Consider the following 25,942-nt stretch of genomic DNA (forward strand, 5'->3'; position numbering starts at 1 on the left):
ATATATATATATATATTAAATATAGTGCATTCAGAAGATAGGATATTTGAATAATTTTCTTTACTGTGTCTAGTTCCATTACAATGTTAACTTGCTCTAAACAAGCAAAATCCAGACATTTAGTAGACAAAATGTAATCCCAAATTGTGAATGATGGAAGAAAACCCATCCAGATACAAGAGTATGTTAAATGGCTATTGGGTGTGTGCCTCCAGGCTAGACACTAGTCAGTATTGGGAAGGCATGAGGTTTAGAGGACATAGCCTCTGTAGAGTTTGTAACCTCTGTATAGAAGGAACACAGACTTTGTAGAAAGAGCAAACATCCTCTGGAGAAAGAGCATTCAGCCTCTATAAAGAGAAGACACAGCCTCTGTAGAGAGAAGACACAGCCTCTGTAGAGAGAGGGCATAACTTTTGTAGAGAGAGGACACTGCTTCTGTAGAGGACTCAGCCTCTCTAGAGAGAGGACACTGCCTCTTTAGAGAGAGGACAGTCTCTGGAGAGAGTACAGCCTCTGTCAGCATGACTGTACAGGTGCTTTCTGAGCTCTGAGGTGCTTCTCTACCAAGTGTTTTAGCTTAATAGGATGAACACATTTACTGGATTTTACACATGCATAATCTGTGTGATATGTTAGTTGTAGTTGCACCCCATAGTCCCTTCTTGACATATTGTTGAGTAGATAAGATGTACATTTTTTTTCATTCTTTAAGATGATTTTCAATTTTGACATATATTATTTCTCAACTATGTAAAGACCATTTGTTGATGTAGCTACTTTTAAGTAATATATCGTGACATTAAGACCATTCAATTATTTGTGGTAATGTGAATCATAGAGAAAATGTGTGCTAAAGTTTAAAATGATCACAAATTATGCAACTTTATTTTCCTATTTTTTGGCTTGTTTAAGGTAATGTTTTGTTACTTACTTATAAACACCTCTCAGTAATGTAGACTTTACGTTTCAGAACATTTGAACAAATTCAACTTTTTCATTGGTTCCCAGGCATTTGGAAATGTTCTCAGGATTTGTATAGTTTAATATATTAGAAGTTTTTTCTACTTTCTTAAAAAGGTCAAATATTTATGATTAGATGATGTCTTCATCCCAAGCATGATAACGTCTTATGTTTAGAAGACATTTCAGTCTCATTGAGGAACTGCAGCGCAATATAGAGAACAAGGAACTTTCGTCTGTCTGAAATGGCTGCCTGTCTTCTGTCTTGTTCTTTCACTCTGTGTAGCTGATCTTTATAGAAACAGGAAACAATGTGGTTCACCTGACAGTACCAACTCACCTGCGCTCTCATAATCCTGGGTTCACAATTAAATTATTCAACTAGTAATTTCTTGGCTCAACTTCAGCTCCTGGGCCTCATGTAGTTCCTGGACAAATCGAGCTGGAATTCTGCCTAACTGGATGTCATTGCAAACCATCCACTGTTAGGCTCGCCCATTTTTATGCCCACTGTGCTGGCTCTCTGAGTGCTGACCCTACAGAGAGGGTCACAGAGACTGACTGCACCTTCCAGCCTTAGTACCTACTGCTCCTTTCCTGTGTCACATTGTGACCAAACAGAAATCTCAAAATCTTTCACATTAAAATGGATTCTACTAACCTTTTTTTTTTTTTTTTTTTTCTTTTTGAAACAGGGTCTCCCTGTAGCCCCAGATGTCCTGGAACTCACTAAGTAGACCAAGCTGGCCTCGAACTCACAAAGATCTGCCTGCCTCTGCCTCCCGAGTACTGCGCCACCCCACCCAGCCACCTGCTGAGTGAAAAAAACCTGAGAGCCTTTAATTTAATCACTTATAATTTTCACAAAGACCACCACACTGTCCTCCCCACTCCCATTCTTCACAGTTCAAGGTTTCAATTACATTCAAAAAAATATTTTGGGGAATGAAGTATTTGGTCCTGCTGGATGGATCTGAAGATAGACAAATTTACATTTCTAGTGTTTAACGTATTTTCTGGAAGTAAGTTTGGTATTGGATAATTGTGTCTCAAGACGTTGAGGAAATGGAAAGCCAGAATAAGCATCTTTTGTACTATCTCATCTTGAATCTGGGAACTTGGGCTAAAATTTTCTCTCATCTTGAATCTGGCCATCTGGGCTAACATATGATGGGGAAAACTTATGGATGAGGAGAAGGCTTGGTGGAAAAAATACTTGCTGTGCAAGCATGAGGACCTTGGTTCAGATCATATATGTAAATGCCAAGTGAGGCAGCACATGCACCTAACACGACTGTTGGGGAAACAGTTCAGGTGAATCCCATGGGCTTGCTGGCCAGTCAGTCTAGAGGAAATGGTGAACTCCAGGTTCAATGAGAGAGCCTGTATCAAGTGACTAGGGGTCGAGTAATAGATGAAGATAGTCAAAGTTAACCTCTGCCTAAACAGGGCCATGTGCAACTGAGTGCACCCACATATACACATCTATATACAGCCATATAAAACACATATACACACATACATATGTACACACATACACATATAAGCACACATTACAACATAAGCATACACAACACACACACACACACACACACACACACACACATACACAAAACCTGTGGAATCAACATGACATAATTTTTTAGTTAATTAGATTTGGTTACTAAAAGTAATATTCTGAGTGGCTGGAATTAAAAGCTGCATTCAGATTTTAAAACATAAAACCAATGGCCTGAATCAACCTAAAGCCTGTTCTGCCTGATCTTTTAAACTTTATTTTACTTCTTCTACAAGTTTTAGCAGAAAAGATTGGCAGTATTCTTTTTAGTAGTCATGAGCTCAAAATTTGTAAACTATTTATATGAATTGTAAAATATGTTCATTTATTAAAGCTCCTGTCAACCCAAATCAAGATGAGACCTCTCACTGGTTGCTTCCTATGTGATGCCTGCCAACAGCTCAGTTATGTTTAGAAATGTCATTGATAACTAATATATACTTTTGTAGTCCCCTGGTAAACTCCTGCTGAGCTAATCAAGAATATGCTTAGAAGACTAGAATTTTAATCCATGCATCCTCTTTAAATTCTGTGTTTTTCTGTTGCTTCTGTGTGTTTCAAGCCGTTTCAGAGTAAAGCATTGCAACTTAGATTTAGGATGTCAAGGTAGCACCATGATCTTTTGTTTGAATGCAAATTCTTTATAGTATAATATGAGTTACTTAATAGGTTATTACAAAACCTTTGACTTACTCTTACAATTAAGCTTTAATTTATATTTCTATTCTTAATAAAACCGGTGGTACATCCAGGACTCATCTGGAGAAAATTACAGCGTTATCTAATTCAACAGTTTAGGAAGATCACTTTTCCTTTTAACAAGACTGATATGCTACAAATAGAATTTTCCATGATAATCAAAGAATGTCAAGAGTTCACAGATTGTCTTAGAATTTAATATGTTGTAAAACACAACATGCAAGACATTAGTAATTAGAACATTTTTCTGAAAAACTCTGACTCTATTTCATAGGTTACGAATGTTGATATTTGGGTTATGCCCTTCCTTCCTTCCTTCCTTCCTTTCTCTTTCTTTCTTCCTTTCTTCTTTCTTTCTTTCTTTCTTTCTTTCTTTCTTTCTTTCTTTCTTTCTTTCTTTCTTTCTCATTTATTCATTTTCTTTGTAGACACAGTCTATCTAGGTAGCTTTGTAGCATAGGCTGGCCTCAGACTTGAGATCCCTGCCTCAATTTCCCAAGTACTGGAATTAAGACTTGTACCGCCACACTAAACTATGTCTTTAGAGGTCATTCAGTACTAAAATGTATGCATGTTATCCTTGTATTATTTTTCAGAGAAAGCTTTATTATATGGTAATATGTTGTCCTGTATGAGTTTGGTAATTTAGATTTTTTTTAGATCATAAAATTTTAGAGATCAACATTGCAGAAACTTGAAAGAAAAGAGCATTTCAGGGACAAATGTGAGACTTTGTGAAGTCCCCCAAGGTGGCAGTTACCCTGCACACTCTCGAGAACCTGCCCTTATGTGTATTGGCTTCTATTGGCTTCTAAGTGAAGCCAATATAAACTGGGCCAGCTTTAATTTGAATTTTTATGAAAATCTTTCAACTGTTCAAATTAGTAACTCTCTAAATCCTTAGCCAGTTTTAACTTTAATTCAAGGTTCTGAGTGATCTAGCCATCTTCCCCAAGTCATGTCTACCATAACCATATCAAAGATTTTAAAAATCATCTGTTTAAAATCTGTCAAGTCTGCCTTATATAATGACTTTGCTTTCTGACTCACAGCAGTAATAAAAATCATAAGCTTTTTCCAGTATCTACCATGAGAGAAATCTTATTTATCTTAATTATAAATTCAGATCTCTGTGTTGTGTTCTTGGGTACTTCTAGAGAGTATAAATTTATAAATCATTTTATCATGTTTTTAATCACACATAATGATATTGAGTTTCTGAGAAATTAATAGGTGGTCTAGAGGAAGACAGGAAGCCGCATTACCTAATGATATTTAAATTTCCACTATATTTTGTTATCTGTTCATACAAATTAGTTCTTTGGGTCTTTTTCATGTGTTCTGTACACATAAGTTTTGTGTTCTAGAATTTTTATGTTCAATATTTTTCCTTTATTGCAAAACTTTAAACATACAAAATGATATTGGATTGCATGGTTTTTATAAGAAAAAAAAAATTAAATATTACGGAAAAACACTTATTCCTTTACAATACTATTATTTATGATGCAACAACATTTTATCAGTTACTATAAAATTTTAGTAAATAGGTAGATCACTGTTCTAGGGACAGAAGAATTATATAATAACTCTAAGTATCTTTTCTATGTAGAACTGTAAAGTTGTAATACAAATTAATATTTTAAACATAATAATTTTTCCTAATTTTTGAGAATTTCATAAATACATATAATGACTCACCCCTACTCCTCCCCCTAAGTCCTTTCAGATTCATTTCTACCTCTCTGCCAAGTTCTTATCCTCTTTTTAATCTTTTAAATAATGCATTGATTCCAATTTCTGCTACCCACGTAGTCATGTTTGTGGGGTCTCCACTGAGCATGGTCAACATACACTTAAAGAAAAATGACTCTGTCAGAAACCAGTACCTAGCAACAGCTTCTCAGCTAGGGGTGGGGCACATGATGTTTGCTCCTGTACATATCTGATGAAATTGACCAGCTTCATGGTATGCAGGTTTTGTGCAGGTAACCACAGCTGCTGTGCGTTCATAGGTGAAGTGGTCTTGTCTTGTCCAGAACACAGTGAACCTCCCCGGTCTCAATGACCTTACAATCTTTCCACCCCATCTCCAAGATTATTCCTGAGCTTTTGGGGTTCTTGCAGGTGTGCTATAGATGTCCTGTTTATGACCGAGAATTCCATAGACACATAGTCTCTGCACTTTGACCAGCTGTGAGCTTCTGCACTGAGTGTCAGCACTATATAAAGAAACTTCTCTGATGAAGTCTGACAGCTGCACTAATCTATGGGTAAAGAGATCTGAATTTGTAGGACAACTTGCTATTATGTAAATTTGGGAAAGAAATAGTAGTAGGTTTACCCCTGGGGCCTAAGAGCTCGGTAGCCATGGGTTCTTGTCTGATTTATAGTACCAGGCTTATGTTTCTTCCTGTGGAGTATGCCTTAAATCCAGTTTAAAAACATGGTTGATTACCCCCATAGCATTCATGCCACTATTTCACCCCATGTCATCTTAGCATACTGGTTGTTACTTTAGCTTTCTGGGTTCATAGCTGGGCAAGATTGTTAATGACATTTCTTACCCAGCAGCCTGCATGGGTAAGAAACAGGAAGCTTTGTTCCCCTTGTCATGTGACCTTATCATGTAGTCTCTTCAGTATGTACATATTCATATGAGTTTAATTGTAATTACCTTGTACAGGGGATAATATTCCTCCCAGAAGCTATAGGGTGCTAAATAAAAAGCCCAGTGCCAGATATCTTATGCCTCCCTTGAGTAGGTGATCATGGGTGTTGCAGAGATTCCAAAACAATATAAGCTATTATCATTGCTCTTGGTTGCCCAACAAAACTTGATGGTAAAAATTAAAACTTTAAAAAGCCTAAATGTATTTAATCTGTAACATAAAAATATGTAAAATGAGAGATAATTTGTATTTTTAAAATGTTATTCTGATATATTCTAGTATTCACTAAATAAAATATGATATTTTGAAATTAATATAAAGATGTTTTGAATTGTAGACTAGGAACATCATTTTTGTCAAAAACAAATCTTTGGACATTGCCTATTTCTGACATTATACAGAAAAAGAGCATTAAAAAAAATAAGAAAAATGTAGAGATAACTTTATCCTTCAGTCTGGCATTCCTAATTTTCACTGTCTGTTTTTTAAATCAAGGAGGAAATACATGCAGAGCCGATGAGTTCCTTTGCAATAACTCCCTTTGCAAGCTCAATTTCTGGGTTTGTGATGGAGAAGATGACTGTGGAGACAACTCTGATGAAGCTCCTGAGATGTGTGGTATGGCCTTTCACATGGCTCTCAAGTGCACGTTTGTCTTCTCATCTAAGGTTATGACCCACCTACTCCTTGAGATAAAGTATAGAATCAGATACAACTTCTGTCCAGGTAGTACAGAGATCAGGTGTTCAACATTCCTGACTCTGTAGACAATCTATTTAAGTCTGAAACTACACATGACAGCACTCTTCAAAAGATAGAGTATGGGCTAGATGGCCTTTTGAATTGAGCAAGATACATATAAAGACTTTTTGGCTTCATGTCAAATGAATGCTTCAGGGTAAGCACTTTTTAATAGGCAAGTAAAAGTGAATAATGTGAACAATGACACAGTTCCACAATCATTCACTACTGAAGTTATTCAGAGAAGCAATGTATGTATACATGGAACCACAAATGTTATTCAACATTGAGACCTAAACAATTATCATTTCTTTGTATTCAAGTTATTCTTGGCTAATGTTTCCATTGTATATTTATACAATAAAAATGTGTAAAATTTGGGATCACCAAAATGATTTCTTATATTTGTTTAAATTTCTTTATAGAACCTATTTTCATTATTTTTATCTAATATTAAGAATAAAGGCAATTTCAGCTTTAATTTAAAGGAAGACCCTACCATTTAAGACATAATTCAGTGGTACCTCAGTTGACTTATAAAAAATATTCCATGGGCATATGCATTTAAATGTCCTTTGGAATCTAGGCATGGATGCATGTCTATAATCTCAACATTTAGAAGCGGAAGCAGGGGTATCTCTGTAAAATCAAGACCAATCTGGTCTATATAGTAAGATCTAGATGAGCCAGTGCTACATAGTAAGATCCTGTCTCAAACCATCCCTCCACCAAACAAAAAAAAAAAAAAGAAAAAAAGGAAAATCTTGTTGGCATGACAATCAAAGCAATACCTTCTGGTAAACGATGCCATTTTACTACTGTTGCTAACATTGCAAAAAATACAAGTAGGCAGCTATATTTTTTAATAGGTTGAAGAAGAAAAAGACAAAGGTTTTAGAGATGTTCTTCTGTAGGTAAAACTGATGAATGATATAGCAAGGTTTTCTTTGCATAAAGCTAAAAAATAGACTCTAGAAAATTATCAAATACTATATTGTTTCTAAATCATATATACCAAAACTATGAGAACTTTTCGACCATTATCAACTCCAAAACCTCTTAATGTTCAGTAACTACAAATTCAATAACTATGAATTTCTTCTTCCATTATATTTATATTCCACCTGACCACAAAACCAGTGAATGGTATTGGGAATTAATGGTAATGAATCAGCACTGCAGGACTCCAGAGCCACATGTGGTTTTTGTACTAGGAAGGTATTTTGAAGGACATTTGACACAGTATACCTGGGAATATCTGAATAACTAATAACTAATCTCTCTCTCTCCTCTCTCTCTCTCTCACTGGTGTCAATATTAAATGAATCAATCCACAAAATGTACATAATTGGGGTAAACAATGAACAGCAGTGGTTCATTTGAAGGAGGTCTTATTTGGATTCAACAAATCAAAATAATTTCAAGATGTTATGTATTAGTTAGATTTTGTTGCTGGGATAAAATGCCATGACCAAACTAGACTTATAGAACAAAGAGGTTTTTTTGGTGTAGTGTTCTGGAAGATTAGAGTCCATAATGTTTGAGGAGGCATGCGAGCAGGCAGCCCTGGTGGCAGGAAGCTAGAGGTAGCATCTTTATCCACATGCAAGACACCCAGAAGATCTGGAAGTCGGATGAGGCTATAAACTCACAAAGTTCACTGCCAGTGACTTGCTTCCTCTGCAAGTCATACATCTAAAACTTCCACAAGCCTCTCAAACAGCACCACCAACTGGGGACCAAGTGTTCAAATACTTGAGCTGCTAAGAGACATTTCTCATTGGAACCATCACACATTGTTTTTCAAGAAATGATAGCATTAAGTAAAAGATACATAACAAGTTACTTTTCTGTTGCTATGGTAAAAATACCACGACCAAAAGTAAGTCAGATGAGAAAAGGGCTTTGGTTTTGCCTTATGTTTCCAGAGGGATGGAGTCCATCATGGCAGAGGAAGCAGGAAAACAGGCAGGAAGGTATAGCAGCAGGAACAGGAATTTGCCTGTTCACATTTTCATCCACACACAGGAAGCAGGGAAAGAAAATAGGAAGTGGAGGCACTTCCAATGAAGCTTTGAAGCCTCCTCTTGATGACCTATTTCCTTAAGCACGGTTGCATAACCTCTCCAGATAGCATCAACAACTGGGATCATGTGTTCAGATAAATGAACCTATGGGGATGTTAATCATAAAGTATTATCATATGGTTCATCTTGAGATGCCAGAATTTGGTAAAGAACTGGAACTATTTAACATATGGAAGCACGCACATCTTTAAGTACAAATGAGAATATCTGTACAAAGAATTCAAGATAAAGAACATTCAGAACCAAGGACATGGTTCTTGGTAACTCCACATAAAAGAAAAGCTATTTCCTGCTTTGTGGGTGGACTATTGCAGGCTAGGAGGGATAAATTTCCCTGATTTTCACTGTTCCACACACAGACACTAAATGAATAACAGAGATTATGTTAGAAACTTTAAATGTATATGTAAGCATTCATTTATACAGACAAGGAAAAGAAAACAGATTAACAGGTTTAATATTGTTGGGCATTTTTCCCCACCTACACTCACTTTAGGGCCGGAAATCCATACTTGATCCAGCCACATTGTGTATATTGTCTGATTTCCAGTGTCTGGAAATCAGATCATGAAGATTATCTACCCCTTTGAAGATAGATAATCTTTGAAGATCTTCAACTGTGCACTCTTCTGTTGTTAGTAATAGAAACCTGAACCAAAACCTTTCATTACTACACATTTTCCTAGTATCTAATAGCAGCCATTTTAACAATAGAAGACAAAAGTCAGATTAGCTATTCAAAAATAAACACCAAATACATTTTTAATAATTCAGTGAACCCAAAAAAGTCACTCTAATTTTCCTCTGTTTTTGTTTTTTCAGTCAAATTTCTTTGCCCACCTACAAGACCTCACCGATGCAGAAATAACAGAGTCTGCCTTCAACCTGAGAAAATGTGTAACGGGGTTAATGACTGTGGGGACAACTCAGATGAAGATCACTGTGGTGGTAAATCTACTTAGTGAGAAATAATTGATTTGGAAGCAAAAACAAGATAACAGAATGATTTGAGTCCTTAAAATTATAGCAAAGGTTCCATGTGGATTTATGAAGATTCTTTCCCTGGAAACTGAGCTTGTGACAGTTGTGTTAAAATCACCTTCCAACATTTTTCCTGTATGGTAAAACTGTGTGGCTTTATCAGAGCCTCCCGCTAAAGCACTTCATTCCAGACCATTACAATTTCTTGGAAGAAACAACTTCTTTCAGAAGACTGAGGGGAGGGGGCTTGTGCAGATTGTTATACACAATATATTGTGTATATTGCCTTTCCTTAGAATTCTGTGATTCAAAAAGTCCCCATAACAAAGATGTAAGCGTACAAATAGTTAATTCAAAGACTATGCAGAACTCAACCTCATTTGAGGCTGTCTATATCAGTTAAAAATATCTACTTGTGGTAAATAATAAAATATTTTCTGGTAAAAATAATTATTATAGGGAAAATAAATATATTCTCACTTTTTGAAATTCCCAAAATATAAAAATCTTTTCACTTAGCTCCTAGAACTTACATTTTACTATAGAAGACCTGTGCTTTCATAGTACTTAGTTAAATCTGGAACACATGGTAAACTCAAATAATCCATTGTGATACTGTGAAGCTCTGACTAGCTACTTTCTAAATGATTCTGCAGGTGAACTTACATACAAATCTAGGCCTTGTAAGAAGGATGAGTTTGCTTGCAGTGACAAAAGGTGCATCCCTGTAGAGCTGCAGTGTGACCAGTTGGATGACTGCGGAGATGGTTCCGATGAGCAAGGCTGCAGAAAGAGTGAGTGTTTCTATTACACAAGCATAGACGGACACAAAGCCAACTGATGCTCAGAGGTGGGATTGTTGTACCACTGTAGGGATATTGCTCTCCAGGGAGCTGCAGTCAGACCTTTGCCAAAGTACCATTAGAGTATAAGTTAATTTTAGCATGTATAAATTGGAAAAGTTTGATGAGACCATGGATATCTTTGTTAGAGTATATTTTAATTCATTGCAAAATATTTAAGAATTAATAAGGATTAATAAACAAATTTAATTAGTAAAATTTATTTGTTTCTCCAGTTTTGAAGCTGTTTTGAACTGTTTAAGTAATTTAGATCTAATACAGTGTTATCTCTATAACATCCTTCTCTTTTATTTGAATTTTAAAATGCTTTCCTGAATGGAAGACAAAGAAATGAAATTAAATCTACTCTGCTCAAAATTACACATAAGTGTTGCTTCCTTCTAAAGGTCTTGTAACTCATGCCTCCCACTCAGATTTTACTTGATTTTGTGTGGTGAGACTAACGATGTAACAAATTGCTAATTCAACCTTCCGATTTGAGTAACATTTTAGCTCCCTGACTGAGTTCGGGATCCCAAACGAGGGGCACTGGTGAGCACTTCCATCTTCAGCTCCTCTCTAGGAATGGGTCTGCTCTTGGAGGATTCAGCATTCCTTAGTCCTCCTGTTCTGAAGATGGCTTCTCATGAGGATCACTGCCTCCATCTTAGGAAATAACATGGCTTGACAACAGCTATAAATGCCTGTGTTGGAGCCGCTCTGAACTATATTAATGTAGTGAGTTCAGTCTCTATCAGCCTCTTTGTCTTAGAAAGAAATGAGGGTATAGATGCACAGAAAACCAAAATCTTGAACAGAAATCATTCATGTGATAATAAACATGATTTCAAGTTGAAAAATAAATTCCTACTTCATAAACCAGAGATAGATTAACTTTGATCATATTCTTCGCTCCTAGCTTCCACTGAACACACCTGTGAGGACAGTATGAATCCATGTGGAGATGATGCATATTGTAATCAAATAAAAACATCTGTTTTCTGCCGCTGTAAGCCTGGATTTCGGAGAAACATGAAAAGCAGACAGTGCGAAGGTAGAGTACATTTCCTCAACAGCTTACTCTTAAATCCTTGGGCTATAAAGACTCCCGAGGCTGCTAAATTGTGAGATGACAGGGGATTGATTTTTATCAAAACTGTGTGTATCTATGGGTTACCATTTCATTTAGGAGGGAGAGAGTCTCTGGGGGTGAAGAGCCTGTTTGTTTGTACAGCTAAGCTAAGCATTACTGAGACTACAAAGCATCTCTGCAGCAAATTGAGACCTGCAGGAATTTCAATTGTGTTGTAACAATTCTGTTTTGAAATGCAAATGACAAAATTGCTGGTTCAGGAGCTATTGGAGCATTAGACCCACTTCATGAAAGAATATGTTTAAGATGACCCATTCCTTTTGAGTGTGACATTTGCAGTGCTGTAATTTTACTCTGAGAAAACTGTGCTCTAAACAATTCTTTATAACATGTGTTTAAAAATTCAGTGTCCAATGGGTCTCTTAAAAATTGCTTCTGATCATGTAAAAATTAGACATGTAGCACAGAGAGAATCTCAACGTATGTTTTATGTAAATAAAATTTGCATCAGGGCTTTTATTACAGAACCATGGAATACTGACCCGTAAATAGTTCGGCAAGTTTCTCTGATAAGCCAATATTTATATTCACGTATTTACCTATTATTGTCATTTGAGACAAATTCAAATTTCTGCCTGGCATATTCAGGGCAAACAAAAATTCTTTGTGGGATAGTTATTGTTCCTATGTGTATGTACTTGTTTGTAGGATTGTGTGAAATGTAAATTTGGATGCTGGAGGTTGACATTAAGGTATCTTCCTCTATCATGTTCCACCGGGGTTTGGTTTTTCTTTCTTTCTTTTTTTTTTAGATGAGGTCTCTCACTAAATCTGAAACTCAGTGATTTGCTAGACTACCTCACCAACAAGCTCCAGGGGTTCCTCCCAACCCCAGTAGAGATTACAGATGTGCACATGCTATCAGTTTGCCAGGTTTTTTATTATTATTATTATGTTGGGACTGGGAATCTGAACTCAGGACCTCATGCTTGTGCAGCAAGCACTTTACCAAGTGGGCCATCTTCCTGCCCCATAAAAATTCCAAAATAATATCTTCCTCTAGCTCTTTTTATTCTTGGATTAAAGAATGAATTTATATTTTCTTAGAATGTAGAAAAATTGGTTATGCTTACACAGAGGAGAAAAAAAACATATTTCTGTGTGCTTTGAGTAACCCACCTATGCAGATGAGCTCTCTACGACATGTAACACTGAAAGCTGGCTAAATAAGATCTTTCTATTTTAATGAAAATTAAGTTATTTTTCTTCTCCTGGAAGTTTCTATCAACTGTATCTGAATACATATGCACACACTCAAAAAAATCTTTAAGATTTTAGTTTTGATAGCCTTGATTTTCTTAAATTTATTTAGAAATGGCAGGCTGTTTCCTGTCTAGAATATACTTATTAAATGTAAAACCTTTGTTCTCAATGTTTCCTTTACTTTCTGTTCTATTCCAAGGGAAATAAAAGCAGAGCTATATTCTTCAAATAGCCATGTTTTCACTCTTTCTATATATGTCTATTGTGGATGTGAGTAAATTGTGAACACTGATTAAATTTCCATCCATAATAAAAAAAATTTCATAGTTATGAAAGCAATTTTCACTTGGTATACAAGAGGGAATGTCATTACCTTTATTTTGTAAGCTAATCTGTTAGTTTCCTTCATTTGTTTATTTAATAAAAAGGTACAAAAGTTGCTATTTTTCATTAAAAGCAAAACACTCAGTTTACATAACCAGAGCTTGCAGAGGAGAAACGGAAAGGCCCCAGCAGCTGCTGCTCACCAGGCACTGGTACAGGCACTGTGCATAGGAGCCTGGACTCAAGTAGATAGAACAAAGTGATGAAGCTGGACATGATGTTCCATGTGGGGAGCTGAGAGTTGATCAAATCACACAGGTTGGCTGAGGTTTTGTACAAAGGTAACACATGCAGATAGCGCTCTCCCTAAACAACACAGAATAATTGTTTTATAATTTGAATGATTAAATGGTCATATGATACATTTCACTTCATCTCTAAATAATTTTCATTAAATACAAGTAAATGTTCATTATCTTTTTAATTTTTCAACAAAACACAGAAATTAATTGTCACTAGAATGTTCAAGGCATCTCTGGGCAAGATACCACCCAGAGACTACTGGGTACATGCCTTCAGTTTTCGTTCACGGGCGTTCGAGTTTCATGTTCTCTGTTGCTGTGATAAAGCAGTAACCAAAACCAACTTGGAGAGAAAGGATTTATTTGGCTTACACTTCCATGTCACAGCCATCTCTGAGGGAAGTGAGGGCAGGGACTCAAGCAGGGCACCCAGAGGCAAGAACTAAAGCAGAGACCTTGGAGGACTCCACTTACCAGCCTGCTTCACTTACCTGCTCACTTACCCTCTTCAGACAGCCAAGGTTCACCTGCCCAAGGATGGCACTGCCCACACCTGCATCAATTATCTATAAAGAAAATGCCTCATAGACAAGGCCACAAGCCAGTCCAGTTCCACAACTGAAGGTCCTTTTTCCCGGATGTTTTTAGTTTGTGTCAAATTGACCAAAACTAATCAGCACAACAGGTGTCACTGGGACGAACTCTGCATCTAGCACTGGGCTCTTAAAGCACTGTAGAGTGCTAAACACAGGTCTTGTGTGTCATTCATTGCACATAATCTTACACTTTCTAATTTAAGACAAGGGTTTATTTATTTTACATATTTATTATGTAATTAAGGCAAATATACAGGACAAAAGGGCCAGAGATAAATATGTGAAATTAGAGGAGGAAAGCAGGTAAAGTAAATAATCCAGCTGACCACTTGATTTAATTCCCAGCTCTGCTTATACCTTTAATTCAGAGGCATGTTTACACCTGCAGAACACCACCTGTGGCATGTTCACTTATTCCTGTGACTTAACATGTTTACTTGTAGATTGATATTCAGGTTTTTTTCTTGTTTCGTTCTTAATATCATTCTTATTTTGCATAATTGTTTCCCATATATCAACAAAGATCTGAGACAGAAGTAAATCCACATCTTCATTTTCTGTCAGTCATTATGAAGATGTGGTGAGAAAAATGAATACATCAGGGCAGAGGAGTTGCCTCAGTGGGTAAAGTGTTTATGGTGCAAGCATGAGGGCCTGAACTCAAATCACCAGCACCACGCACAGGGGATACATGGATGAATTGGTGAACTCCAGGTTCAGCAAGAAACCCTGCCTCAAAAAAAAAAAAAAAAAAAAAAAAAAAAAAAAAAAAAACAAAAAAACACACCCCCCCCCACAAAAGTGAAAAAATAAAAAAAAAAAAAAAAACAAAAAAACACACCCCCCCCCACAAAAGTGAAAAAATAAAAAAAAAAAAAAAAACAAAAAAACACACCCCCCCCCACAAAAGTGAAAAAATAAAAAAAAAAAAAAAAAAAAAAAAAAAAAAAAAAAAGAAAAACGTGAAAAGAGACTGAGGAAGGATCCCAACATTGACCACTGGCTGCACACACAGACACACAGACACAGGCACACACAAACATACAGCACACACACAAATTTAAAAGAAAATGAATGCATCATAACTTAGGTCCTCAAAGAACCTTGTTGCTATGTGAAATTTAGGGAGGCCATCATTCCATGCATTGCTGGGCACCAAGTAAGGCTGGCCCTTTGGGTGGATCTTGAACGAGTGGTGGAAATGAAGGATTGGGAAAGGAAATCATAGACAAAGGGACAACATATGCGCGGGTGGCTATAAGACATTGGAGAGAAGAAAGTACTGAAGATTGAAATGCAGATTGTGATATTTAAGTGGAATAATAAAAATTAGAAAAATAAAAGACTAATTTTCATTCAGAAATTGGTGTGGGAAAATGATTGTCTCACATTTGCAAAACCCTGGGTTCTATCCCCAGCACCAACCAACAAATAAAAAATAAGAATATAACAATTAAAGCACCAAGTTTTGCACAGTAAACTAAAGATCACTGATTTTTAAAGGGGAATGAAAGAAATAAGAATAAAAAACTAAGTGAAAACAATAGTTTTGTTTTTTTTAAATATGGAGAGAATTCAAGTGGGGGTTGCCACTGTGATGATCTATCCTGAGCTCCTCTCTTGTAGATCTTAATGAATGTTCGGTGTTTGGTGTGTGTTCCCACCAATGCATAAACATAGAAGGATCGTATAAATGTGTCTGTGACCAGAATTTTCACAAAAGAAATAATACCTGTGTAGCAAAAGGTATGGATATAACCATTATTATAGAGATCACTTCAGTTTTATTGTTAATAGCTAATGGGGAAAAGTTATTTCACATTGCATTTTAGCAAAAGGTTTATTCTTGATATTATGAAATAATTATATAATAATAACAGTTAACATGCCATTTAATTTTTCTTTTAAAAAATGATTTGCAATACATTTATATTTCATTAAAACATTTATAATTCTTTATTCCAGAAACTTCCAAAAATCCCTCTCTGAATTCTTTTTAAAGCATGTAACAAATTATTGTGAATTAGTTCATCCACTCTTCTTTAGAACACTAGAACTTACTCCTTTTTATTCATATTTATTTTTATATTAATCTAATAGAAAATTGTTTATGGAAATACCATTTTTTAAAAACATGAATGGCAGGTGTGGTGTTGGTCTTTTGTATATAAAGTTTAAAGCTTATGCAATTTTATGAATAATGTAACTCTAGTGTTGTTAGGTACAGGATATGATTAATAAGATGTTATCACAGGAGGAAATTGGTTTGATGCCGTGGATCCTGTGAGTGCAATGGTGTTAAGTGGATGTAAATTTAAACCCTACCACTGCACTATCCATACAGTATGACCTGGATGAAGTCATTAAATTCTTTGAGCACCAGTTCTTCATCTGTAACATAGAGCTACTTATATCTATTTTTCATGATTGCTGTAAGAAATTTGAATTGTGGAAGGATTAACATAGTGTCAGATAGATAAGCATTGAGAGACATTATGACTATTAAATGAAGGGTTTCATATAATCAAAGTACATGATATATGTTCATGAAAATGCCATTATGCAACCTGTCATTTTGTATAATGAAAAAAGATGAATAAAACTCAACAAAGATCTCATCTAAATTTGAGTGCAATTATTATCATTATCATTGTTATTCTGCAAGAACTCTATTTGCAACTGAATTTCTTTTGGTTTTCATTAATATTTTAATATTGTCAGGATTCACATTATGGTTTTATTTTTAAAATCAATATGAAATGATATTAGTAATATATAATAAGCATCAAAACTTTAAGATATATTTTCCATTATGATTATAGATTAATTCAAAATTATGAAATTTTAAGTTAATAAATACTGAACTCTGTTATAATGAAAATAAAACAGGGCAGAATGTATCTTTGTGGGGAACTGTTGATCAGTTTGTGCAAAACACTGGGCTCAGTAACTAGTACTGAGGAAAAATAATTTTCAAAATCAAATAATCCAAGTTATATGGATGCAGAAAGAAGAACTCTTCAATTCTTAATTTTCACTCTTTAGCCTTAAGTAGCAGTCACTCAGGTACATCTGCTAAATACTCTCGCAGATATTTTTGAGGGCAATGAACAGAGCAGTACAGCATCTAACTACAAAGATTCAAATCATTAGAACATAGCACATTGTGACTTACCAGAACATCTTTTTCACATGCTTAATTTATTCACATGAATTAATCTTTGTACCAGAAAACTTAATTGAGAATTATGAATGTTTAGAAAAGTGGTTAACAGAAATCAAACAAGATGAAGAAAAGAAGATGCTATAAAATTAGTTGTTGTTGTTTTACTATGGAAGAAACTTTATTAGTAATAATAATAAAATATAATTTACAAAAATATCATTGATTTTACTTAGTTGAAATTGACTTTATTTTTGTATTTTATTACAATAATCCCCAGGCTCTGAAGATCACGTTCTCTACATTGCTAATGACACTGATATCCTGGGTTTTATATATCCATTCAACTACAGTGGCGGTCATCAACAAATTTCTCATATTGAACATAATTCAAGGATAACAGGGATGGATGTATATTATCAAAGAAATATGATTATTTGGAGTACTCAGTTTAATCCAGGCGGAATTTTCTACAAAATGATCGATGGCAGGGAGAAAAGGCAAGCGAACAGTGGCTTGATTGTAAGTAAATAGAATCAAATGTCTGAAGGTCATTCCTCCCATCTCCCTAATTAAAAGAGAAAAAAAAAAGCAGAACATCTGAAGACTTAAGATAATCAATCATTTTACAAATATATTTTTCATGCAGAAATAAAATATTTCTTTTTATTCCATATAAGCCCATTTAAGTGTACAATTTTATGTTTTTTGTTTTAAAGCATTTGCTTTAAATATTAAGAATGGGGATGAACTATACCTAGGATTTCTTGAAAGTTTTGTATTTCACATGTAAAGTGCATATATTATGAACAGAATCATTTTGTCATAATGGGGGGAATGGAATAAAAACTGTACATTTTGTTGCATTAGAAAATCATGTAACACAGGGGAAATTGTTTCAGTTTTCAGAATATCAGAAATACATTTCTACACAAAAGACCAACTATTTCTTCCTTCTGATAACTGTGTTTTGGAGATCATCCAAAGCAGAGCAATGTTGCCGGCTGGTGTATGATGGACATGTTGATTATCATGGTTATTTGTTATGAGAAAAGCGAGGTAGAACTCTGTTTAAATTTGTAGTTTTGTACTCTCTCTTTTTGCTTTAGAGCACAGCAATTTTTTTGTGTATTTTGTGTTTTGAAGTAATCTTGGAGGAAAAGGACAAATGTACAATTATTTTTCAGGAGCCCAGCCTTTTCCCATACCACCAAAAAGTCAAGTGCATTCCCGGTAGATGTAGTTGAACTTTTATACTCGAAACCTGTGATGCCTGTTTGAACTCTCACTGCTTGCTCAGTGAAATCTATCATAAAGATTTAAACTACATGAACACATTTGATAAAATCTGGAACACATGTTTTTTTTATGTTTTTATTTTTTAGAAGTTATATATGTGTTGATCTGTATGTGGGTATATGCACAAGAGTGCAAGTATCCCCAGAGGTCAGAAGAGGAAGTTGGGCCTCTGGAGATGGAGTTACAAGCAGTTGTGAGCCATGTGACATGGTTGCAGGTCCTCTTCAGGAGCAGTTCACACCCTTAACTTCTTAGCCATCTCTAAGCCCCAATTTCATTAATGTTATTTATCAATCATGTGCTTTTAAAAGAAGCTAAGTCACTAGGAAGAGGAATGAAATTAGCTGTTAGAGAAGGGGAGTGAATGCCAAACTCATATTGCAGCAAGAAATTTCACAGTATTGTTGAAGCTTAGTAGTACAGTTTTGTCAGTAAATAATACTTGAAAATTATAGGAGATGTACAGACTTGTAAATTTACATTCTAAGATATAATTACATATTTTGAGATTGAAAGTTATACTTTGGTTATTAAAGCACTTTAAAAATTTTAAACTTCCCAGATTATTATTCTGTCCTTAGAACTTCAATTTCTGCTTATCTTTCTGCATAAACTTCTTCTGCATAACTTTTGCTTCTATTTAGAACATTTCTAACACAGAGCCTAGAATTCTAGATCTTTATGTCCTCCACTCATTGCCGGGCATAGCCCAGAAATGATAACAAGAACCTGGATCAGAGGAGCAATGAAAAAGAAAAGACAACGGAGTTCTCACTCGGGTACCATCATAGGCAATGGACCCCGTTTATTTCTTTGGCTAGATTTTTATACTCTCTTCATCCACAGCATAAACCAAGTGTTTCTGTGTTTCTGTCCATGTAATGACGATTTACTGAGTAGGTAAAGCAACTTGAGCTCTTTGCCTCAAATATTCAAGGATCTTCTAATCCTATCTTGCAAATGTAGTACTTAGAGACAGAACAGTCTACATAGCAATAGAATATAACTTTCCTATCCCAAGGATATAGACACATATTGTGAATACCACTTCCAAAAGAATTCCCCTGCCAGGGTTTATGCTGGTGGCAGGCCATCAATAGCTCAGGAGTAGGCCTTCACATCTTTGCTGCTGAGCAATCTGATTCTAACAATCCCTCACAAGTACTCATCTTTCTCTCTGTCAAACCTCAAGACAACTCATAGTCATGACTACCACTAACTTTATCCCTAATATGGAAGTCTACTTCACAAAATCATTGCTCTTATGATTTCATTTTTCTAGTTTGATCTTATGAAGAACAAACATCTGTCTTGGTTTGAATTTTGTTCTAGTTTTGTACTAGTCCCTAAGCTTCTTTCAAATTCACTACTTTATACAATATATAATAATGGAATGTGATATGTTGTTTAATATTAATTGGCACATTGTATGTACTATATAAATGCATGCAATAACTATGTTGACAGAATGCTCTGTTATACATTAAGATGATTTGCAGTTCACATGTTGAATCTAATGCTTACAAAAAATTACTTGCATCTGTAATTAATTTCCATGTAATTTTTCAGTGAAAATTATGTTTTTTATGTTGTCCTTAGGTTGGTAAATAATCAGAATTCCTTAAGGAACACAGTATCTTGTAGGTCAGAAGTCAAAATGATGTAATATTTAATAAGATTTTATTTTTATACAAGCAGATGTATGCTCATGAATATTTGATTATACATTATATATATTTATTTGTATATATGTCTACAGTTTTAACTTCATTATAAAACCATTCATAATCAATGGAAAAATATCTTCATTATGCTTGTTTTAATACATGAAACGTAGCTTACTTTTTAAAAATATACTTTGGATTTATTTATTTTTAATTGTTTAATAACCACATACTTAGAAGAAGCATTTCATTACAACAGCATTGACATATTCAATAACAATTTCCTGGGCTAAGATGCATCTCTTTCAAAATTGGCTGTAAATTTTTAACTTTACAGCTGAATTATTACAGTTATACAATACTGTACTCAGTATAAACCTTGTAAGACATAAAATTAAATGATGTTTTAACCTTTAAAAAATATCTCCATTACAATATTAAAATAAACAGTTTCATACAGAAAAATTCATTTTTAATGCAATTGACATTAAGATGTTTGCACATGCATTTCTAATCTCTATATATCTCATTATTACTAGTCACAGTCGGTTATTTCTGAGCTCCTTTGGAATCTGAGCATGGATATAAAGTCATCAGGTAGATTTCAATGGTGATGTTTTTCACATCTGTTAATAATTAGGGAGCAAACTATTATGCTTTTGTCGCGAGCCGGGACTCTGTCCAGTGTTTTTTAAATTTTTAATAGCTACATGATTAGAGAAGCATTTCACTATAGCTTTAACATATTCAGTAACACACTACAGAACAAGAGTACATCTCTTTCACAAGTGGGTGCAAGTTTCTAGGTTCACAGGCGAATTAATACAGTTATACAATATTGAACTCAGTATAAGCCCTGTAAGACATTAAATTGAATAAGTTTTTAACCTTTAAAAAAGGTCTTCATTTCATTTTAGAATATAATGTTCCCTGCAGAAAGGCTCATTTTTTTTTGCTACTAACACTGAGATTTTGGCACATGAATCTCTAATCTGCATCTATCTGATTATTACTAGTCATAATCAGTTGCACTTGGATCCTTGGCACCTGTGTATGTCTATAAAGTCATCGGGTATATTTCACTGGTAATGTTTATCACCTCTACTAATTAGCATGACGCAAATTTCCATACTTCCTCCTCAAATATAATACAGTTTTTAAAAAAATTGTTCATTTGTGTATGTGTGTGTATGTGTGTAACACACAGAACATCCCAAACCATCTTATTCAACTATACACCCACCTTCCAGATGGCAACTTCCCATAGCGTCCCTCCCCCAACTAGAACCCTTATACTCTGATATCCCTATTACTCTCTGCTGTGTTGTAGGCACCCCCAGCCATTCCCCACTACTTGCCCTCTGGTGAATCTAGTCACCCTATCTAGAGGTCTTTGTTTTAGGAGGGTCAGCTGCTCCTTATCTAGCAGCAATCAGTTGTCAATATTCCTTTAGATAAGATTTGGTGTGCTGTTCATTTTCCCAGTTCTATGCTGGGTTACTATCTGGGAGTCCCTTTGGCCACCCTGGCCAACAACTCAAAAGAAGGTATCTCCTATCTGGCATTGTTGCTTGTTATGTAACCTTTAGCTATGCATATGGGCTCTTAAATTATATTAGCCCCTTTAATCTTTGATTATACTTTCCTTTTGGGTGTTTAAGGCCATACAGTTGTCCCAGATAAACCAATTTATTTCTACTCTTAAGGTCCTTTGAGAATCTGTTCCTCAGGGGTCACAAGGGCTTGGGAGAAGCTCCTGGCTCCTTTCTTTTACCAGTTCTGCCTATGTGAAGATAAGTCAAAGGTCCTGCTCGATCATGGTTGGCTTCGCTTTAAGCGTGGAGGAAATGATTCCTCTGTGTTGACCCTCCTCTTTGTAGACTGGACACTGGTTCAAGTCCATCTGGTGGGGTCTCCTCAGCCTCCTTGATCAAGAGGACAGGTGACCCACCACCGTTATAGGACATTTTGAGAGATGCTCATAGTCCCCTTAAACTAGTCAACCCAGGAGGGCTATGAGCAAAAACTGTCCTTTATGTCTCTTTGACCAAATTATTATCGGCCTCAAAATATGTCTGTTAAACATCCAAGAAAGTTAGTTCCACCAGTCTGGTACTTTTAATTAATGTGTGTCATGTAGATAAATTTTGGCAAAGACCAATTGTTCTCAGATAAACTTTACCTAGACATATATTTCTTGATCCGCTATGTTTTAATTTGTCACTAGGTTGTAGGTGTAATATGGTTCCCGCTGGTTTACAAAACTAGCTAGGCATTATTTATCTCTCATACTGTCTCACCCCTCCATCATGGTTTTCCCACTTAAGATGCCCCCCATTTCCCCCCTTTCTCCCTTAATAAACACTTCTCCTATGGCCCTACACTCTTGAGCTCCTTCTTTCCCTTTATCCACTAGGTTCCTTTTATACCCTTCCCTCCCCCCTCCCTTAAACTAACACAATTTTTATCCATATCTCCCTTATTTGGCCTGTTTCCTACTCTTCTTCTCTTTAAGGTTCTTTCTTTTCCTTTACCTCCCTGCTTCCTTTCCATTGTCTTGGTTCCTATAGTTATGTATGGATACATTCTCACTTATCAGGGTTTGGTTCTAGGATTCACGTATAAGGGAGAACATATGCTGATTTTTTTTTCTGAGTCTTTGTTACTTCACTTGGTATAACAGTTTCTAGTTCCATCCATTTGCCTGCAAATTTCAAGATTTCATCTTTTTTTACTGCTGAGTAAAACTCCATCGTATAAATGAACCACATTTTCATTATCCATTGGTCAACTGAGGGACATTAAGTTGCTTCCATCCTTTAGGTATTGTGAAAAGAGTAGCAACAAACATGGATGTACAAGTGTCTCTGCAATAGGATGAGTTCTTTGGGTATATGCCAATGAGTGGTATAACTGGGTCAAATGGTAGGTTCATTTGTAGTTTAAGAGTTCTCTACACCTCTTTCAATAGGGTTTGAACCAGTTTGCAACCCCACCAGCAGTGGATGAGTGTTCCCCTTTCCCCACATCCTCTCCAATATTTGGTATCATTTGTTCCCTTGATCTTAGCCAGGTGACTGCAGTAAGGTGAAATATTAAAATGGTCTTAATTTTCACTTCCCTAATTATTAGTGACGTTGAAAATCTTTTAAGATGTTCCATGGCCTTCTTTTCTTCTTCTTTTGAGAACTCTCTGTTCAGCTCCTTATCCCATTTTTTTAGTAGGGTTATTTCTTGTCTCGATTCTCTGTTTTTTGAGTTTGTTATATATTCTGGTTAATAAACCTCTGTCGGATGTGTTGCTGGAGATGAATTTCTCCCATGCTGTGGGTTTTCTGTTCGCTTCCTTGGTTGCCTCCTTTGATGTACAGAAGCTTTTTAATTTAATGAGTTCCAATTTGTTAATCCTTGTTTCCTGAGAACTTGATGTCCAGTTTAGAAAATCCTTTCCTACACCTTTATCTTGTAGGCATTTCCCAATGTTTTCTTCTAACAGTTTCAGAGTTTCAGGCTTTACATTGAGGTCTTTGATCAAATTGGAATGGACTTTTGTGTAGGGTGAAAGATAGGGGTTTAGTTTCGTTCTTCTACAGGTGGAGATCCAGTTTTGCCAGCACCATTTGCTGAACATGGTGTCTTTCCTCCAGGGAATATTCTTGGCCCTTTAGTCAAATGTCAGGTGGCTGAAATTGCATGTACTCATATTTGGGCCTTCAATTTTGTTACATTGATCTATGGGTCTATTTTTGTGTAGTACCATGTTGTTTTTATGACTATATCTCTGTAATACAGCTTAAAATTTGGTATGGTAATCCTCCTGGCATTGCTCTTAGTGCTCAGGGTTGTTTTGGCAATCCGAGGTCTTTTGTGCTTCCATATGAATCTTAGGATTTTTTCCCAACTCTGTGAAAAATGTCGTGGGGATTTTGATTGGGTTTGCATTTAATCTATAAATGACTTTTGGTAGGATGGTCATTTTCACAACATTATATCTTCCAATCCATGAGCATGGAAGGTCCTTCCATCTTCTGATGTCTTCCTAAATCTCTTTCTTTAAAGATTTAATATTTTCCTCTTAGAGCTCTTTAATGACTTGGTCAGGTTTATTCCAAGATATTTCTTTTTTTGGTTTTTTTTTGTTTGTTTGTTTGTTTGTTTTTTGCAGCTATTGTGAAGGGGAGTATTTCCGTGGGATCTTTCTCTGATTGCTTGTTATTGGTGTATAGAAAGGCTACAGACTTTTGTAGGTTAATTTTTTAACCTGCCACTTTAATGAACCTGTTAATAATTTCTAGGAATTTTCTGGTGGAATTTTTGGCATCTCTTAGATATAAGAACAAATCATGTGCAAAAGGTATAATTTGATCTCTTCTTTTCCAATTATTACTCTTTAATTTTCTTCTCTTGTCTTATTGCTCTTGCAAGAGTTTCAAACACTATGGTAAAAAGGAGTAGAGATAGTGGACAGCCTTGCCTGGTTCCTGATTTTAATTGGTGTGCTTCCATTTTTTCTCCATTTAGAATGATGTTGGCTGAGGGTTTGTTATATATGGCTTTAATTATGTTGAGGTATGTTCCCTCCAGTCCAATTCTCTCTAGAACTTTAAACATAAAAGCATGTTGAATTTCGTCAAAGGCCTTCTCTGCATCTATTGAAATGACCATGTGGTTCTTGTCGTTGAGCCCATTTATGTGATTTATGACATTTATTGACTTACGTATATTGAACCATCCCTGCATCTCTGGAATAAAGCCAGCTTGATCATGGTGGATGATGCTTTTGATGTGTGTCTGTATGCGGTTTGCAAGTATTTTATTGAGAATTTTTGCATCTATGTTCATTAAGGATATGGGTCTATAGTTTTCTTTTTTGGTTGTATCTTTACCAGGCTTTGATCTTGTTGAGAATTTTTGCATCTATGTTCATTAAGGATATGGGTCTTTAGTTTCTTTTTTGGTTGTACCTTTACCTGGCTTTGGTATTAGAGTGATGTTGGCTTCACAGAAGGAATTTGGAAGTTCTCCTTCCATTTCTATTTTTTTAAATAAATTAAGTAGTATTCTATACAAATCTTCTTTAAATGTCTGATAGAATTCTGCTGTAAATCCATCTTGTCCTGGACCTTTTTAGTCAGGAGGATTTGTATTACTGTTTCAATTTCTTTTTGTGTTATAGGTCTGTTTAAGCTACTAATCTCTTCTTGGCTTAGTTTTGGTAGTTCCTATGTCTTTTCATATCTGTCCATTTCTTTTAGGTTTCCAAATTTAGTAGCATATAGGTTTTTAAAGTATTCCCTTATAATGTTCTGTGTCTTTCTGGTGTCTGTTGTGATGTTTCCCCTTTCATCTCTGATTTTGTTGATTTGGAGGTGCTCTTTCTTTCTTTTGGTTAACTGGGCTAGCAGTCTGTCAATCTTGTTTATCTTTTCAAAGAACCAGCTCTTGGATTTACTGATTCTTTGTATTGTTTTCTTTGTTTCAATTTCACTCATTTTAGGCCTGATTTTTGTTATTTTCTTTTTTTCTGCTGGGTTTGGGTTTCGTTTGCTGTTGCTTTCCAAGTGTCTTGAGTTGCATCGTTAAGTCATTTATTTGTGTTCTTTCCGATTTTTTTATGTAGGCACTTAGAGCTATAAACCTCCCTCTAAGGACCGCTTTCAGCATGTCCCAGAGGTTTTTCCTAAATAACAGAAGA

The 25,942-nt window shown here is 35.4% G+C and overlaps 1 protein-coding gene across 1 annotated transcript in view; it reads left to right on the forward strand.

Annotated features, from left to right (window-relative positions):
- The window catches only part of Lrp1b (LDL receptor related protein 1B), a 2,166,816-nt gene that overhangs the window by 2,015,469 nt on the left and 125,405 nt on the right, over positions 1 to 25,942 (forward strand). Inside the window, exons 72-77 of the mRNA XM_008825194.2 lie at positions 6,388 to 6,510; positions 9,543 to 9,668; positions 10,358 to 10,495; positions 11,463 to 11,597; positions 15,748 to 15,867; positions 17,565 to 17,806. Of these exons, the coding sequence (XP_008823416.1) occupies positions 6,388 to 6,510; positions 9,543 to 9,668; positions 10,358 to 10,495; positions 11,463 to 11,597; positions 15,748 to 15,867; positions 17,565 to 17,806 (884 nt within the window). The remainder of the gene's footprint in view (positions 1 to 6,387; positions 6,511 to 9,542; positions 9,669 to 10,357; positions 10,496 to 11,462; positions 11,598 to 15,747; positions 15,868 to 17,564; positions 17,807 to 25,942) is intronic.

This window comes from Nannospalax galili, unplaced genomic scaffold (genome assembly GCF_000622305.1).
Source record: "Nannospalax galili isolate Female #2095 unplaced genomic scaffold, S.galili_v1.0 scaffold87, whole genome shotgun sequence".
Lineage (NCBI taxonomy): Eukaryota > Metazoa > Chordata > Mammalia > Rodentia > Spalacidae > Nannospalax > Nannospalax galili.